We start from the raw sequence: 17,207 nt of genomic DNA, 5'->3' as shown, positions 1-17,207 counted from the left end.
TCCAGAAGACTGTGTGATCTCGTTCTCCATAGCCAATGTAAGACCTTTAAACTGGTTAGCATTCACAAGGCCGCGGGCCAGACGGATTACCAGGACGTGTACTCAGAGAATGTGCTGACCAGCTGGCAAGTGTCTTTATTGACATTTTCATCCTCTCCCTGACCCAGTCTATAATACCTGCATGCTTCAAGCAGACCACCATAGTCCCCGTGCCCAAGAATGTCAAAGTAACCGGTCTTATTGGGTTAAATGCGTAAGAGACATTTCAGTTGAATGCATTCAGTTGTACAACTGACTAGGTATCCCCTTTCCCTTAATGACTATCACCCCGTGGCACTCACATCTGTAGCCATGAAATGCTTTGAAAGGATAGTTATGGCTCACATCAACACAATCATCAGACTCCCTAGACCCACTCCAATTCGCATACCGCCCCAAGAGATCCACAGATGACGCAGTCTGTATTGCACTCCACACTGCCCTCTCCCACCTCGACAAGAGGAACACCTCCGTAAGAATGCTTTTAATTGACTATTGCGTTCAACATCATATTGCCCACCAAGCTCATCACTAAGCTCAGGACCCTGGGACTAAACACCTCCCTCTGCAACTGGATCCTGGACTTCCTGACGGGCCACACCAGGTGGTAAGGGTAGGCAACAACACATCTGTGGCACCACATTGACCCTCAACATGGGGGCCCTTCAGGAGTGCGTGCTTAGTCCCCTCATGTACTGCCTGAAACAACTCCTTTGCACGCTTTGAAAACAATACAGTGCCACTGACGCGGCACGCAACCTAAGACTGTGGGCTCTCCTTCTCCGTGGTCGACATGAGTAAAACATTTAAACGTGTTTAACCTTATCAGGGCTGCTGGTAGACGGTATCCCTAGCCGCGTCCTCAGAGCATGCGGAGACCAGCTTGCTGGTGGTGTGTTTAAGGACATATTCAATCATACTCAATCCGATCGCAAGGCGCTGCAGAGAGTAGTGAGTACGGCCCGGTATATCACTGTGCACAGCTCCCTGCCATCCAGGACCTATATCAGGCTGGATTTTTTTCTATAAAATGTAGAAATGAACTGTTTTCACGTGTAAACAATGGACTGGAGACAATGAAAATGAGGTTGAAAAGTGGGAGTTGCCCTTTAACTGTTTGCTATGAAGTTTCAATCAAATTTTATGAATCCCTTTTTACATCAACAGTTGTCAAAGTGCTATATGTGATTCTGTGCATGTGGGAGTATTGAATCGACATTGCTTGGACATCAACTGTATACTAGATGTTCACCTCCACATATATGGTGTAATGTAGACAAACATTTTCAGAACATAAGAGTAGCATTTTTTATAACTTTATTTTATTTTTTAATAGATCTGTACAACCAAGAACCAAACCTTTGATGAGCCTCGCAAAAACTGACCTGTACATGTTAAATGCTCTGGGCAGGATTTCTTACTCATTTAAATAATCAAATGATTAATTATCTAGCTAAGCAAACACTTCAAACCAGTCCTACCAACAGAAAAATGAGCGGTTTTGGAAGGGGTGAACAAAAAACACATGTTCCCTTTGTTTCCAGTGTTATACAAAAGTCCAGTGAAATATCTTATTTACACAGACCTGCACAAGTCAAGAAATAATTCTAGTTCGATCAAGCATGATAGGAGTTTGGGTGACAGGACAGAAGGGTGCCATTTGGATCAATGGAGTAATTAATCTATACTGATTGTGACATAATCAAGCTGGAATCAAAGAGAAGAGGACATTGATTGAAATGGCTCTTTGAAACATGAAATGAAGGGGCTGAAAATATCAAACAATATGGCTCCTGCTCCACGCCAGTTTGGACTCAAACCCAAGCAAGCCATGACATGTAAGTCCCTAGAATATGTTGTAAGTTATACTGAACAAAAACATAAACCCAACATGCAACAATCAAAGATTTTACTGAGTTACAGTTCATAGAAAGAAATCAGTCAATTTAAATAAATTCATTAGCCCCTAATTTATGGATTTACATGACTGGGCAGGGGTGCAGCCATTGGTGGGCCTGGGAGGGCATAGGCCCACCGACTGGGGAGCCAGTCCCAGCCAATCAGAATAGTTTTTTCCCCACAAAAGGGCATTATTACAGAAAGAAATTGAGAAACCGGATGTGGAGGTCCTGGGCTGGCGTGGTGACATGTGGTCTGTGGCCGGTTGGACGTACGGCCAAATTCTCTAAAACGATGTTGGAGGCGGCTTATGGTAGAGAAATTAACAAACTTCTCCGGCAACAGCTCAGTTGGACATTCCTGCAGTGAGCATGCCAATTGCACACTCTTCAAAACATCTGTGGCATTGTCTTGTGTGAATAAAACCTGCACATTGTGGTCTTTTATTGCCCCCCAGCACAAGGTGCACCTGTGTAATGATCATGCTGTTTAATCAGCTTCTTGATATGCCACACTTGTCAGGTGGATGAATTATCTTGGCAAAGGAGAAATGCGTACGAAAACGAATGGAAACAAACGTGTGTACAAAATTTGAGAGAAATACGCTTTTTGCGCATATGGAACATTTCTGGGTTATTTTATTTCATTTTACGTTTATATTTTTGTTCAGTCTAGTAGCTAGAAGCCTGATTTCTTATGGTTCCAGAAACATTAAGTTATCGGGTAGGGGACATACAGTACCAACACTGGACTGACTAATAACTGACATTTAAAAACACCTTGCAACAGCTGCCTTCTGAACTTGCAGCATGTGCATCAACCTCATAACTAACCATTCCTGAAACATGGTTCAATCAATCACACAAAATGTGTGAAATATATACTCTAGCAGCAAGGTTGATAAAGTGCAGTTAACCTATGTGATCAATATGTATAGGAAGTAAGTATTGTCATGTGGTTTACATGCCAACAGTGTCAAGTTTAATAGTAATGCAGGAATAGTCAAGCAAAACCGTTAAGTAATATCCTAAATCTATCCTGGTTCTTAACTTCAATAAGACCAAGCAGAGGGACGGAAGCTGTGTTATTACCAGAGCAATTCAATTCGGGGGGGGCGACTACAACACCACCCATCAGCAAAAATTAGCAGTTAAATATTTAAAAAAGTGTATTCTGTTCAATAAATGACAAAAGCAATGAATTCCTATGCAAAACCCAACAAGACCAAAGCAGATATACAGTATATGAAGCCATCGTTTACAATAATATCTGCAGTGTGAGACTGATTCTCATGGCTCACTTTCTCTGTACTGCACTTTCATATGCTGCTGAGTGAAGAGGACCGGTACCGTCAAGGACCTCATTTCCCACGGTGCAAATGGGCTACAAAAACACAGTCAACCCTCGTGTTGTCAATACTTAATTTTGGATCCATTAAACTGCTTGTAAGTATGGAAACTGCAACTGCACAAATGTAAAGTGTAATAATGTTACGGGGTAGTATGTAGAAGAAAACACAATGAAGACGATAAGAAGGACGCAGACCTGGGCAGGTTAACATGCATATTAGGAGACAGACTGATTTTAATATAAGCACTGGGCCTATCCTGACTGAGCAGGGCTAAATTATGTTAACGTAAGATGCTTTGTAAGAGTTCCTGGTCAGGTATCAGAGGCCTGTCCGTGGCTGTAGTGTTTCCACACACCAATGTTTACCGCACGGCGGTGTTCTCTCCCAACGTCCTTAGACAGTTGCACCAAGAGTTGCGCGAGGCCCCTGGAGTCAGTCAAGAAGGTGGGGGGGGGGGGGCTAGTGCACCCCTACCCTTCCACATCATGTCCCAGACTCAACAACTCCAGTGCCAGACAACAGTAGTGGATCTGAAATGTAGTGGTGAGTGCATCAGCTGAGATGCCAGGCAGGACAATGGATAGACGCTGAAGGCAACCAGCGATTGCATGGGGAAAGAGGGGTCAGGTTGGTCTGCTTGCAGGTCAGTTGGAGATCCCAGAAAAGGAAGCCCGTTTGGTTTCTCCATAAGGCCACAGTGTTGTACAGACTGGAGAGGCCAGGGCAGATGAGCGGGCCTTCACGCGACTCCTGGGATTCCGGTTCTGCACATTCTCCCAGTCAGGTGGTCGGAGAAAGGAATCACCCCCACCCTGTCCATTTCCTTGACTGTGGTAAGTGGCAACAAAGCGGAGATCTACATTTGTCTCCACAGACGAGGTCGTCATTCACAACCATGAATCCAGACGCCATTCTTAGCCCCCCCAGGTCTGTATGTCCCCGGCTGTCATGATGAGACCAAACGACGAGACACAGCCTGCCGGCACATGAAATGGGGACTGGCTACTGCACTACATACAACATAGAAACCCCACACCCAGTCTTCAAAGCCCAATTCCGTTGATATCACTATACAAGTGTATACATGTAATTACAGCTGACAGTGAGGTTAGTTCTCCATTGACACTGTTTCCTATTGAGTTGAGATATACATCCACAGCATGATGAGAATCCACAGGCAAAGTTGTGGAGTGAAATGTCAGGTAGGACGAAAAATCAGATCGACCTTTAGTTACAATATAGATCTATTTTTAAAATGTACAAGTACTTTATTTTCCTTCTTTAAGTTCTTTTGGTGTGTGGGGGAGGAGAGGAGGGGAGTTGGCTTATTCTGAAGCAGTACTTCATATTTTTTCTGCATACAACCATTTTTATTTCTTTGTGAAATCTAGGGTAAAAATGCCCCCAAAAAAACAAATTATTCCCAAATCCAGTGGTTGTGTTCTTCCATTGAAGTGTTATGGGGTGTTTCTGGAGGGCTGGTTGGATCAGACTCCAGAGATTAGGTCAGAAGAAGGGATCTAGGAGGGGTGTGGTAAAACTGAGAAGGGGTTGACGGGTGGGGGGGGGGGGGCAGCAGGGTTCAAAAGCTGTCCACCCAGGTACCCATCACTCGCTCTGCCAGTGTGCGGTTAACTGATACCAGCTGGATGGAAATGGAGAGAAAGATAGATTCATCATATTAGTGGAAAATAACAATTGATACCGAGTGGTTTGCCAGCCATCAGAATGTTTAGGTGAAAATGTCTTGCATTGTTAAATACAGAAGTTAATGAACCGTACACCACATTGAAAGAATATCCACTTCACCAAATGGAAATGCTTACAATTACACTGAAATATTTCAAATACTTTGTCTAAACTTCTCAAAAAAGTAAACGTACCTCTTCTCCAACCATGTTCCACATCTGGACCAATGGGAGACCAGTGTTGTTGTCGTAGTTTGTGACCTGGAAGAAAGGAAACAGCCAGGTTAGCAACCAATTACCTTCAGTGGAGCGTACAGTACATTACAGTAGAGTACAGTACATTACAGCAGAGTACATTACAGTAGAGTATAGTACATTACAGTAGAGTACAGTGCAGTACATTACAGCAGAGTATAGTGCAGTACAGTAGAGTGCAGTATAGGACAGTGTCTTCCAGTTAGCTGCCTGGTGCTAGATGCTGTATTTTTGGTACCTGTGCAAGCAGTGCTACCCCTCTCGTCATCTCCTCCAGTGCAGAGGAGGCCTCGGTTGAAAAGCTCTTCTCTCCTGTGGATGGATGAATTTACAGACTTGTTAACATAAATAACAACAGCAGATTTGACGACCTTCCACAGGCAGGCTGACTTTGGAACAGTTTGACATTCAATTGGGAAAGTTTCTTGATTTTGGAAAGTGTCCTTGAGAATAAGACATCTATCGCAAGTAAACTGTACCATGTCCTTTTATTTAGCTATTTGATGTTACCTGGAAGGGGGGCGATGTTGTCCAGTAATACTTCTGCACCTTGGAACGGTAATGTTACGAAGTCTGACCTGAAAATACAGATTTTAAATAAGAGCATTCAGTCAGTGTGCAGAAAGACCCACCATCCCTTCTTACATAACATTCCGTTCTCTCTAAATATGACAAAACTATTTGACCAGAGGGGGGCACAATTTCCAAACAAAAATGGTTGAATGAATACTTAATTTTTTATTTCACTTATATTTAACTAGGCAAGTCAGTTAATAACGCATTCTTACTTACAATGACGGGCTACTATACCTAGCAGGACTGGTGTCTATTTTACCTAAACAAGTCAACTTAAGAAAGAAATGAAGGAAAATGAAATGAAAACAGCTTTGAAAGTGTGCTAAGATTCCAGTTCTTCTGAATTCCAGTTCTGACAACTTTCTCTGAATAGACTTGAGTTGGAAAGAAATTGCCCGAAACTCTGAAAATGTGCATTAACTAGCCATGCTTTTTCAGCCTTCAGAGTCTGAGGGGGGGCCCACCTTATTTGCCGTAGTGTGTCAATCTTCACTCTGTCATAGCCACCATAGTCCACATATCGGATCTCAACCTCACTGGTCTCTTTGTAGAAGGAGATGACCTGGGCTCTCCACCAGGCTCCCTCTACCGCCGGCGCAGCACAGATCACCCCCACTGAGACAGAGAGAGGGTAAGCATCGAGTCTGGATTACACACAACTGGTTCAAAATACATCCATGTCCCTCCTTGGGGGGGTCTTACCCTCAGCAGGCGAGGGCAGGGTGGGTGTGTCTGGCTGGGAGTAACACAGGAACATCTGCTGGTCCAGGCTGCGCAGGGCGTGGTACGTAGGGTGTGTGTGCTGCTGGACAAAGAGGTGACCCGCCGATACAATGTTCACTACGATCACCTCCACGGTTACACCGCTGGGGAGCAGGAGCTGAGAGAAGAAACAGAGTTAACAACTTTCAAATGAGAAGCCAAAGGGCAAACATCTCATTCTTTAAGTTAATCCACTTTCTTTCAAATCAATTAGCAGCACCTTAACTGTCGTGTAAATAAAGCATGTTTGAACAGATTTGAGAGACAGAGACAGAAAGAGAAGGGAACCCTGCACAACCCTCCAGGCTCTCTAGGTACCATGCTTACCCAGGAGGTCATGGGCAGCGAGGGCAACGTGAGCGGCAGAGGTGGGGGGGCATAGAGGTTGGTCAGGTTCAAATCCTTAAACTTCTTCCCGATCAGGGACAAGGCTTTGTCCACCTGCTGCTGGGAGCCTAGTAGGAAAACACATTAAAACAGCAGAATTCTACTACCAGTAGACCATCTACAGCCATCTACAGCACTCATGTGCTCCTGACGGTTGAGGACTACCCCACTCACCCTCTATGTGGCAGATTTGAAACTCTTGAGTGTAAGGCAGGGTGGAGATGTAGATCTTTGCACCAGAGCTTTGCTTCAGGAAGCTCACGTATCGCCCCTGTTTCCCAATTAACCGACCCACCAGATGCTGAGAGAGGGAGAAAACAGAAACGGAAGAAGACATTACAAGGAGATATTGGGTTAGAATGAATGTGATAAGAGACTCATTTCAAAGGAACTAGTGGATTTTCCTCTGAATACTAGTCAAGTCTCTGGGTGTGGGTGTTGGGATGGAGCAGGCTCACCTTTGGCACCTCAATCTCCCAAACGATAAGTTCAGAGCCCAGAGCCATGGCAGGGCTGCCACTACTGTCCCTAGCCCCCATGGTGCAGCCACTATCCACTGAGTCCATACTGTTCACATCTGAGCCTGAACACATCCAGACACACACAGTCCTGAGTCAGACAGGTCTTTTACCAACTCACAATTACACATCCAAACATGACTGGAGTCTAACCTAAACATGTACCCTCACACACACACAACTGGATAATTAAACATTTTTTTTAAAATAAATAAAGACAGACATGTGCACATTTACACACACACACCTCAAAGTTTAAGACACATACACCAGATCACCCACTTCAGCCCACCACACACAAGTCATTGAGCTGTTAATCAAACAAATGACACACAGGGCATAAGGCCACTAACCCAACATTAATCCAAAGTCCACCAACACGTGCACACCACTATGGCTCTTACCAGGCATATCTGATCACAGTGCTGCTCTGACAGAACAAAAACACAATGACACCTTCACTGGACTGTTCTGAGTCTTCACCTTCTGTGTGACCACTAACCTTTTCAGGAACACCCAGCAGGCTTTGGGTGTGGTTCTTCCCGTTGGTGACATCACAACTTGCCCCCTAAGCAAAAAGTACAGCTCCCCAAACACAGCGAGAGTCCCTATAGCCTCAGGGTGGCATCTAGTAGAAACACAGCTAGAGTCCCTATAGCCTCAGGGTGGCATCTAGTAGAAACACAGCTAGAGTCCCTATAGCCTCAGGTTGGCATCTAGTAGAAACACAGCTAGAGTCCCTATAGCCTCAGGGTGGCATATAGTAGAAACACAGCTAGAGTCCCTATAGCCTCAGGGTGGCATCTAGTAGAAACACAGCTATAGTCCCTATAGCCTCAGGGTGGCATCTAGTAGAAACACAGCTAGAGTCCCTATAGCCTCAGGGTGGCATCTAGTAGAAACACAGCTAGAGTCCCTATAGCCTCAGGGTGGCATCTAGTAGAAACACAGCTAGAGTCCCTATAGCCTCAGGGTGGTAAGTAGTAAAACAGCATCTAAGGACTAACTTCAACCTACACTATGAAAGGTAACTAGCCACCACAGTGTTCTGTATTGCCACCATCAACAGCAAAGAACATTAAGTAAAGTACAGTAAAGAATACTATCACCTCAACTGTATGCTTTTTTTTTGCTGGTGGCAGACTAGCTAGTAGTCACAACATGATTCTGCAAGCATTCCTTAGATGGGCAACTTGTTTTGGCCCACTTCAGACATTTACTCTTACAGCTACTATTTGGCGATCTCATTAGTTAGAATTGGAAAGGTACAGCACAGCAGCAGAGACCATTAAACTCCCTACCCCCAATTCACACAGACCTGTCTACTTCTGAATAGAGTTATTTTACCAGATCTAAGACCAAAGCCGGTGACTTTCCAAATGATAGTCCAACCAATCAAACATTCCCCTCAGCCATGTGTAGATCTGTGCTGCTATGAGCCTGACTCCACGACATGGTGTGGTCTGTAATCTTACCTCCAGACTGATCGGTCTCAGTCTCACTCATCCCGTGAGAACCGTTCCTCAGGGCCATGCCGTTGAGCCTCTTCACTTCGCCAACAGCCCCCAGCACATGGCCTGGTAGGGCTGCCATCACTTGTTCCGTGGTCACTACCTCTTCTGGGGCCTGGCGCAGACCACCCTCCCCCTCAGACATCCCTGACACCTGGATCAGATCCTCCTGGCTCTCCCTGCTCTGCTGGTCCTCAATGCTGACCCCATCCTCAGAGTGGCACGTACTGCAGGCTGAGTCCTCGGCCACCATTGTCCCTTCATTTCCTTTCAGTTTGTCCAGGTTGACAGGTACGCTGCTGGCCTCACGCCTCCCCTCCTGCGAGGATGCTGCTGCCGCCCAGGGGTTATTCAGTGCGTTTGCGGTCCCCATTGGCTCCCATGCCGGGGCGGGCGGGCAACCGTTGGGCATCCCTTCTTTCTGCTGCGCTCTCCACTCCATCTCAGCGTGGCTTATTGGGGAGGACCCTTCCTGCAAGTTCCCTGTGAGTGGCTCTTGCTCAGAGCATGGCCTCCCATTGGCCAGCGGGGTGCTTCTGCAGCAGGGCTCGGCAGCGGATTGGCCGAGCCAGGTCTCTGGACAGGAGGCAACACTGAGGACCTCCTGGGTGGCTGCCCAGATGACCTCAGTGATCAGACCTGCTGCCAGGTCCTCCAGCTCCTCGCTGCTGCAGGGGGCCCCATTCTCCTGCTGGTGTCCTTGGGCCGGGAAGGCCGAAATACTAGTCACAACAGCATGGTAGGAGCCCTGGGAAGATGTGGGGGTCTCTGGGAAAAGAAGCTCATGTGTGACTACTTTCAGGGCCTGGGCCGGTGTCTCAGCTGGGATGAAGGACGAGGAGAGCAGCTCATCTTTGGTACTGCTGGAGGGGACCAGGAGGGCATCTTTAGCCACCAGCTCCACTTGTAGGTTCTGGTTGAAGGCCACTGCTGCCTCATGTGCTGCTGCCACCTCCCCCTCTGGCTCAGGCCTCTCTGCATTCATCAGGTCTGCTGCTGTGGAGGAGCTAGCGGTGGCGTGGGCCGTCTGGGAGAGAACAAGTGCTTCTGATGCTGTGGCGATGGCCTCCTTCACTGAAGCAGGGACCTGCTCAGTAACCATTGATTTCACCGGCTTTGTAACATAGGCAATGGCGACTGGCGGTCTCTGCCCAGTGGTCCCGTGTTCTCCGTGGAGAGCCCAGCTCTCCTTCCTGGTCTGTGTTTGTAAGGGTGAGGCTGCAGGAGAAGAACTGCTCCTGGGTGTCTGTTGGCACCTATCTACACCAGGGTCTGTGACTGCGTTGGCTCTGTCTGGGTGGTGGGAGGCCCTCTCTGTAGGTGAACAGGACGTACTCTGTACCTCTACTGCCTGGGCCTTAATGGCCGGGATGTGAATTTGTGCTACGACCTCCTGTTCTGTTGACCTTTGCTCTTTGGCCTTGGATGGTCTGACTCTGCTGCTGGCTGTTCTCTCTCTGCAGCTTCTGCTGCTGGTTGTGGGGGTAGTGGCTGTGGCGCAGAGGGACACTGTCCCTTTCTCTACCAGGCCGTTGCTGCCATCACTGGGGGCCGGGGACGCCAGCAAGTCCATGGCCGCTGTCCCTTCCTCACTGTCATGGTTGGTGATTTGCTCTTTCTTGCGCGAGATGTACCACCACCAGCCTATAAGCGCCAGCACTCCAGGCAGTGTGTATGGGACAATAGACCGGAACCTCAGTGGCATCTCCTCAGGACCCTAGCAGCTACACCTGTAGAGCGAGAGGGAGAAAGAGAGCGAGAAAGGCTAAGGTTAGCTTATTGGAGGGAGATCTGCGAGTCTTTTAGTTTCACTCATTTGGAGTGCAGGATTATAGTGTCAAACAAGATATTAACATTTAAAATAGCCTAAGTGTCTCATTTGACACTCACCCCAAAAAATGGCATAATACGCCTGGGTAATATAGTGTAAAGACCATAGCAGGTATCCTATAGTGTGTGTAATCACGCCCACAGAAACTAGAAGGGTGTGTGAGCGGCAAATAGATTCCAAATGCATCAGCCCTGTTCACACAGCTGACAATAAGCACAGGACTGGGAGAACAACAGGTGATGGTCAAAAGGAAACTGTCCTATGGTAGCTTGGCCAAAAACACTTACAAGAAATGCTTTAAAAACTATCATGGCAGTTTACAGGTGGGAGCAGAGACTCAAACAAACTACTGAAATGAAACCTGAAAAAAGGCGTTACTCCTGTGAATAGGCCTAGACTAACAAATGACTTACAGTAAAGTAGTGAAATCATTCCTGATAAGGCGTTACTCCTGTGAATAGGCCTAGACTAACAAATGACTTACAGTAAAGTAGTGAAATCATTCCTGCAAATTATTTTCCTCATGCCACACAACTTGAATTGATGAACTGCACAATGCTTTGGAATACATAAAACACTGAAGACATAGCACTTTTGTCAACAGCTCCCGGTGAAGACACAGCAGCCTGAACCTAACATACATGTATGCCTATAAAAGCCCCAGACTAGACATAGGTCACACCATGGTTTTCTATTGCCTCGTTGAGAAATGTTCAAAGACAGAAATTCCCATTACCGTGGCTTAGAAGTAATATTTGTTTCTACTTGTGAACCAAAACGAGCTGCAACACAAAGATCTAGTTTCTAGCAGGAGGAGCGGCTGTGCCACCACCAGGGCTAATGTTTAACCTCCCTGTACCTACTGAGCATGCCCAGCTGCTCCACTGCTGATTGGTCAAAGCACTCCATATCAAAAAAATGAAGTATGTGCATGCCTTTCCTTAACAGACAGAGAGCAGGTCCAGCCTGTAGATGGAAGGAAGGAACCCCCCCCTTCTTCTTCTTCTTCCGCAGCCTACTAGGGTGTGTGGCAGCTGGGCTTCCACTGCCCCATAGCAAGCACCAATACACACACACACGAGCCAGGTCTGATCACCATGAACATGGACTTTGAACTGTGTTCTGTGCGTTCCAGGCCACTGTAAAGCTGGAATTGACAGAGTCAGTCTGCACTGTACAGGTAGACAGGCTATCATGGCCCTGGCTATCTGAATGTGAGCCGTCTGTGAGGAGGCTCTAATCACTGGGATTTTAACAATATTTCAGTTTCTTCATACCCCAAAACTGAGGCACACAGAACTTTCACGTACTTCACCTGATGGAGGAACCTGTAAGAGTCTTGTTGATGAATGACATAGGATTATAGGTGAATGGTGGCTGCCCTAAAAATGACTCAGGTAAAGATGTTGATGTGCAGGGGAAAAACAGGTAGCCTTCAAATGCCTCCAGAGAAGCCAAGATCAGGGTTGTTTTCAGTGGGGCAGAGAGATCAAAAATGTAGGTTTCTTAGACATGGTCACCAATGCTACGTTTACACAAAGAGCCCAATTTTGAGAATTTCCCCATGAATTGGTCTTTTAACCAATCACATCAGATATTTTTCAGAGCTGATCTGATTGGTCAAAAGAACAACTAGTAGAAAAACCTGTTCTCCCTTTGTCATGACCCAGTAACTTCTCTATCAAAACAGAGCCTCGTGTCATGTTCCATAGTGAATGACAAGGTGCTTAGACCTGGTTAGCAAATTATACATCCCTTGCTGTCCATTTCAATATTCTCTGTAGGAAAATTATATAGATTGTGTAGCTTCTATCATTAGCATACACTGAGTATACAAAACATTAAGAACACCTGATCTTTCCATGACAGACTGACCAGGTGAAAGCTATGATCTATTATTGATGTCACACTCACATTAGTGTAGATGAAGGGAAGGAGACAAGTTAAATAAGGATTTTTAGGCCTGGATTGTGTATGTGTTCCATTCAGAGGTGAATGGGCAAGACAAAATATTTTAGTGCCTTGAAACAGGGCATTGTTGTAGGTGCCAGGCGCAACGGTTTGTGTCCTGTAATTTGGGCTGCCCAATTTAGTCGATTGTTGGTCGACCAAGATTTCTTCAGTTAAGCAGCCGCAATTCACTTTTTTTTCATAGTGCACAAGACACCTGTCTGATTGGCACCTGTCTCAGTGGACTAATCCATTGCAGAGGCCACAGGGATATCAGTCTATCACTCTAAAACATGTGAAATTGCATATTATGTAAAAATAATGGTGCAACATTAAAAAAATCTAATATTTTATAAGAAACGCATTTTCTTCTACGTTAGATATGGTCGCCGTCCTTGGTTCTGAAACAATCTTCATTGCGCTGTAGAATTCGCACCTTTCCCTATGTTGCTACATGCATAATATCAAAGTTTAGGAGAGCCCCTGCTTCTCTGAGTATTTGTTTAATATCATAGAGATTCTGTCAACGGCAAAACGTCAGATAAAGCAATTTCACAGATTCAGCCGTTTTTATATCTTTGCTATGCTGTAAAGGCTTTACAACTTTGGTGGTTAGAACAGAATGGCATTACTTATAATTTAGTGGTGTTTACACTGTCCCAAACAGGCAGAAAAATATTGTAACAGCACCTGTTCATCACATAATATGCATGCAGCGCTCACTCCTATACCCTCCTTATTCTTATTACAATTATTATCATGATCCTCATTATCATAAGTCATGTTGTCATCATTAGTTGGCTTTGTATAGCAGCCTAGCATAACCATCATCAAGTTGTAGGCTTAAGAGTGTTTCCTGTTTAGCCTTAATACCTTACCTAGGCTGATATTTCAATAAAAAGGCTACTGTATCAATCATTAATTAATTCATGCAATCACACAGCATAGTAGACATTTATGCTTTGAAATGCAATCAAGCATTTTAGTTTTAAAATTAAAGGGAGCTTTGAATATTTAGCCTAAAAAATAAACTGCAATTCACAAATGCATGCAACTATTTCTAGTCTATTGTAATAAAGGCTTTACATATGATTTTTAAGCAAATTAATGGGTGTGGTATATGGCTAATATACCACGGCTAAGGGCTGTGCCTGGATACAGTCCTTAGCCGTAGTATATTGGCCAAATACACACACACACGGCTGTCAGCCAATCAGCATTCAGGGCTCGAACCACCCAGTTTATAATTTCCGTTAGAACAGACTCTCTGGTACACTTATTTAATGTTGTTTACACTGTTCCAAATGGTCAGAATTCATTAATATAATCTAACAGCATCTGTTTGGCACAAAATACTCAAGCAACGCTAGCTCCTATACCCTCCATTTTCTTGATAGCCACAACTACAGTACCAGTCAAAAGTTTGGACACAGCTACTCATTTAAAGTATTTTTACTATTTTCTACATTGTAGAATACACACACAATACTATAAAAATACGACATACCATGTTGAATTAAACAATGTGCTGAAACGTATCACTTTATATGCTGTACTCAAGGCTTGTTCACCATAATGAGAGGAATCTATGCAGACTAGTTTCACATGACAGACCCTGTGTGAAGGTCCATGACACCTTGCTAGCTTTTTTGTTTGTTAAAGATGCACTCCAGGCTCCTTTTCACCTAATTGAATCACCCGATTTACATAACGAAAGTCACTTTGTAATAGTCCAAGTATTCATGACATGGCACAAGATGGGGGTGGGCCTTTGTTCTTTATTTATATATATATTTTTATTTAACTAGGCAAGTCAGCTAAGAACAAATCTTATTTACAATGACGGCCTATGAACAGTGGGTTAACCGACTTGTTGAGGGGCAGAACGACAGATTTTTACCTTGTCAGCTCCGGGATTTGATCTAGCAACCTTTCGTTACTGGCCCAACCCTCTAACCACTAGGCCTCTTTTGTGGTCTATTGATCCTCTAGTTTTCCCTCAAGCAAAGGGGAGGACAGTGACAGAGTGCACTCATCAGAATAATACTCCTTGAAATTTGCAGTTTTGCGCAAAACATATTTTGGGTACGATTACGTGTGTGTATTTATTTATACTTGGGATATTGTTTTTCAACAGGAAAAGTTCTGGACTGCAAAACCCACCCCCGAAAATCCAGTGTCATAAGTTGTTCTGACATTCACCTTTGACAAGGTTAGAATAACGGCCAACTAAACAAAGTTACTCCAGTACCTAATAAAAGGATTTGGTTAGTGTTTCGCTCTGTGTACACCCACACACAGCATGCATATGCATGCCTAGCAGGCCTGACTGTAGACAAGAAAGAATCAAGATGAGATATGTACGACCTTGGAGGTAGACGAGGGAAGGGTCACTCGGCATTTGCTTTACACTTCACAAACCATTCAATGCACTGAGCACGAGCAGTTTATTACACAGCGATGCTGCACTTGGAATACGAGGCAACCTTGCAAAGCATACCCACGATAATAATGCTTCTCCCCCAGTCGAGAGATTTCTGGTCCGCAGTTGTAGGCTATCCTACGATAATTATTCCCATAGCAGTACTCTAAAAAGCGGGACCAACAATAGTTTATTATAGGCCCTATAATAATAATTTTGTGATAGCGAATATTTAAATTACAGTTTCATTGCAAGCCGACAGCGTCCCATAAAACCGGACCTCTGAATTCAAGTGTCAGGCTACAATTGCCTAGACGCTACTATGGGGCTTCAGAAATAGCCTATGCACCGCTACTTAACCTACAGCAAGGCTATAGCTACACATTGTCATTCCAAAGGAGAGACTGACAAATGACGCTGTTAAATGTAGGCTAACTGGCAAAGTTTCGAGGCTCCCAGTGCTTGAGCAATAGCCGCATAACGTCTGGGCAAGGTAACTTGCTAGCTATGACCTACACATTGAGTATAATAAAAACATGGTAGGCCGCAGCACTTGATGATTTACAATGTAACGTTATCAAGTTAGCCCTACACTATTGTAACAAACACGGATGAACCCGTTAAAAAACCATGGACCACGAGTTAAAAATCAAAACATTATTACATTCATGATTTAACCAAACATATATTCGAGATCTTGGTGAAACAGTGCATTTACGTGCCTAATTCATTAAGCCACCATTAGAATACGGTTAGCCATCTTCGTTGAGTCTTAACTATGACTGACACTCCATTCACAGTGTTGATGCTAGGCATGCGACAAACGATTCCGCTACAATGTAGGGGCAATATCATTTCAATTGTGTCCTGGCAGAGAATCAAGACAGTAGTTCGTGACCAAACGTCGCATATATCTTGCATTATGATCTTGTGGTCGCCATGTAGGCTAGCCTGGAAATGCTAGGCTAACTCTGCATCGTGGGCCCCGAAACATTCACGTTAGCTTGCTAACTGGACATGATGGATAGCCACCTTGTTTGCTAGCAATTCACATGATCCGTCCAAGCAAACTCATAAACACAAAATGGTGACTACAGACCACAAAATGAACATAACATGTATATTTTGAGACCGTTGTCATTTTAGAACGCAGAATAAACTACACAGTTCGATGTCTGCGTGAACTACACACTCAATGACATGGGCTGCAGATGACTAAAGTGGCAGAATATTTATAACCAATTTAATAAAACGACTGTTCCATTTCTTGGAATGGAACACTTAGTAGCGCAACATTGTAGCCAACCGGCTAAACAACTCGATATATTTAGAATGTAGTTAAAACAGACTACATATCAATCTGACATCTGTGGGCCCATGGCTGTCAATTTTACACGAACACTTTTGGATTATACTTACAGTATTTAAACGTCCACCGTGCCGCCACAGTGAATTTAATGATCGTGATATGTTACGTTTTCCGGGCCTGACTCAATCGCAACGTGTACCCCTACTGTGTCTGTATCTCTTTCTCTATCCTCCCCACGTGTTGACCGTCCAAGCACTAGACTCTAAAAACAGACCTAACAGCTGATCAAACCTCGCGATAATGGTGCGGAAGAGAGACGACAATAGAGAAGGTAGTCTCGCGGAGTTAGACAGATGCAGTCAAGTTTGATTGTAATTATGGACACAATTATCTCCCAGTAGTCCTTTAACTAAATAATGATGTAATTTGATATGAAACTGATGTCCTTGCAGTACATTGTCTCATTGGACACATTGAGAGAAGTCCAGTGGAGGCTGCTGAGAGGACGGCACATAATGTCTGGAAAGGAAACAATGGAATGGCATCAAATACGAATCCATTAAAGTCCGCTACAGCCAGTACCAATAGCCCGTCCTTCCCAATTAGGGCGCCGCCAACATGTGGGTTTATCTCAATTAGCACTCTCCTTGCGTCCTCTCTCCTCGCCACCTTCTCAAAAACCTATTGGATGAGAAAGTCTGAAGTCCCT

The 17,207-nt window shown here is 44.7% G+C and overlaps 1 protein-coding gene across 1 annotated transcript; it reads right to left on the bottom strand.

The window, feature by feature from the left end:
• Positions 1-1,339: 1,339 nt before the first annotated feature.
• On the bottom strand, positions 1,340-17,184 carry akap1b (A-kinase anchoring protein 1b). Its single transcript, XM_021582884.3, has 11 exons — positions 16,609-17,184; positions 8,951-10,716; positions 7,416-7,540; positions 7,132-7,258; positions 6,898-7,025; positions 6,511-6,688; positions 6,273-6,423; positions 5,743-5,810; positions 5,471-5,544; positions 5,173-5,238; positions 1,340-4,934 (listed from the first exon to the last, which is right to left on the bottom strand). The coding sequence occupies exons 2-11, from the start codon at positions 10,689-10,691 to the stop codon at positions 4,872-4,874; spliced, it is 2,721 nt and encodes a 906-aa protein (XP_021438559.2). The 5' UTR covers positions 10,692-10,716; positions 16,609-17,184; the 3' UTR covers positions 1,340-4,871.
• Between the last annotated feature and the right edge of the window lie 23 nt (positions 17,185-17,207).

Source organism: Oncorhynchus mykiss, chromosome 24 (assembly GCF_057628025.1).
Source record: "Oncorhynchus mykiss isolate SJ-2025 chromosome 24, ASM5762802v1, whole genome shotgun sequence".
In the NCBI taxonomy this organism is placed as follows: Eukaryota; Metazoa; Chordata; class Actinopteri; order Salmoniformes; family Salmonidae; genus Oncorhynchus; species Oncorhynchus mykiss.
This window is presented reverse-complemented; position numbering and strand designations above follow the sequence as displayed.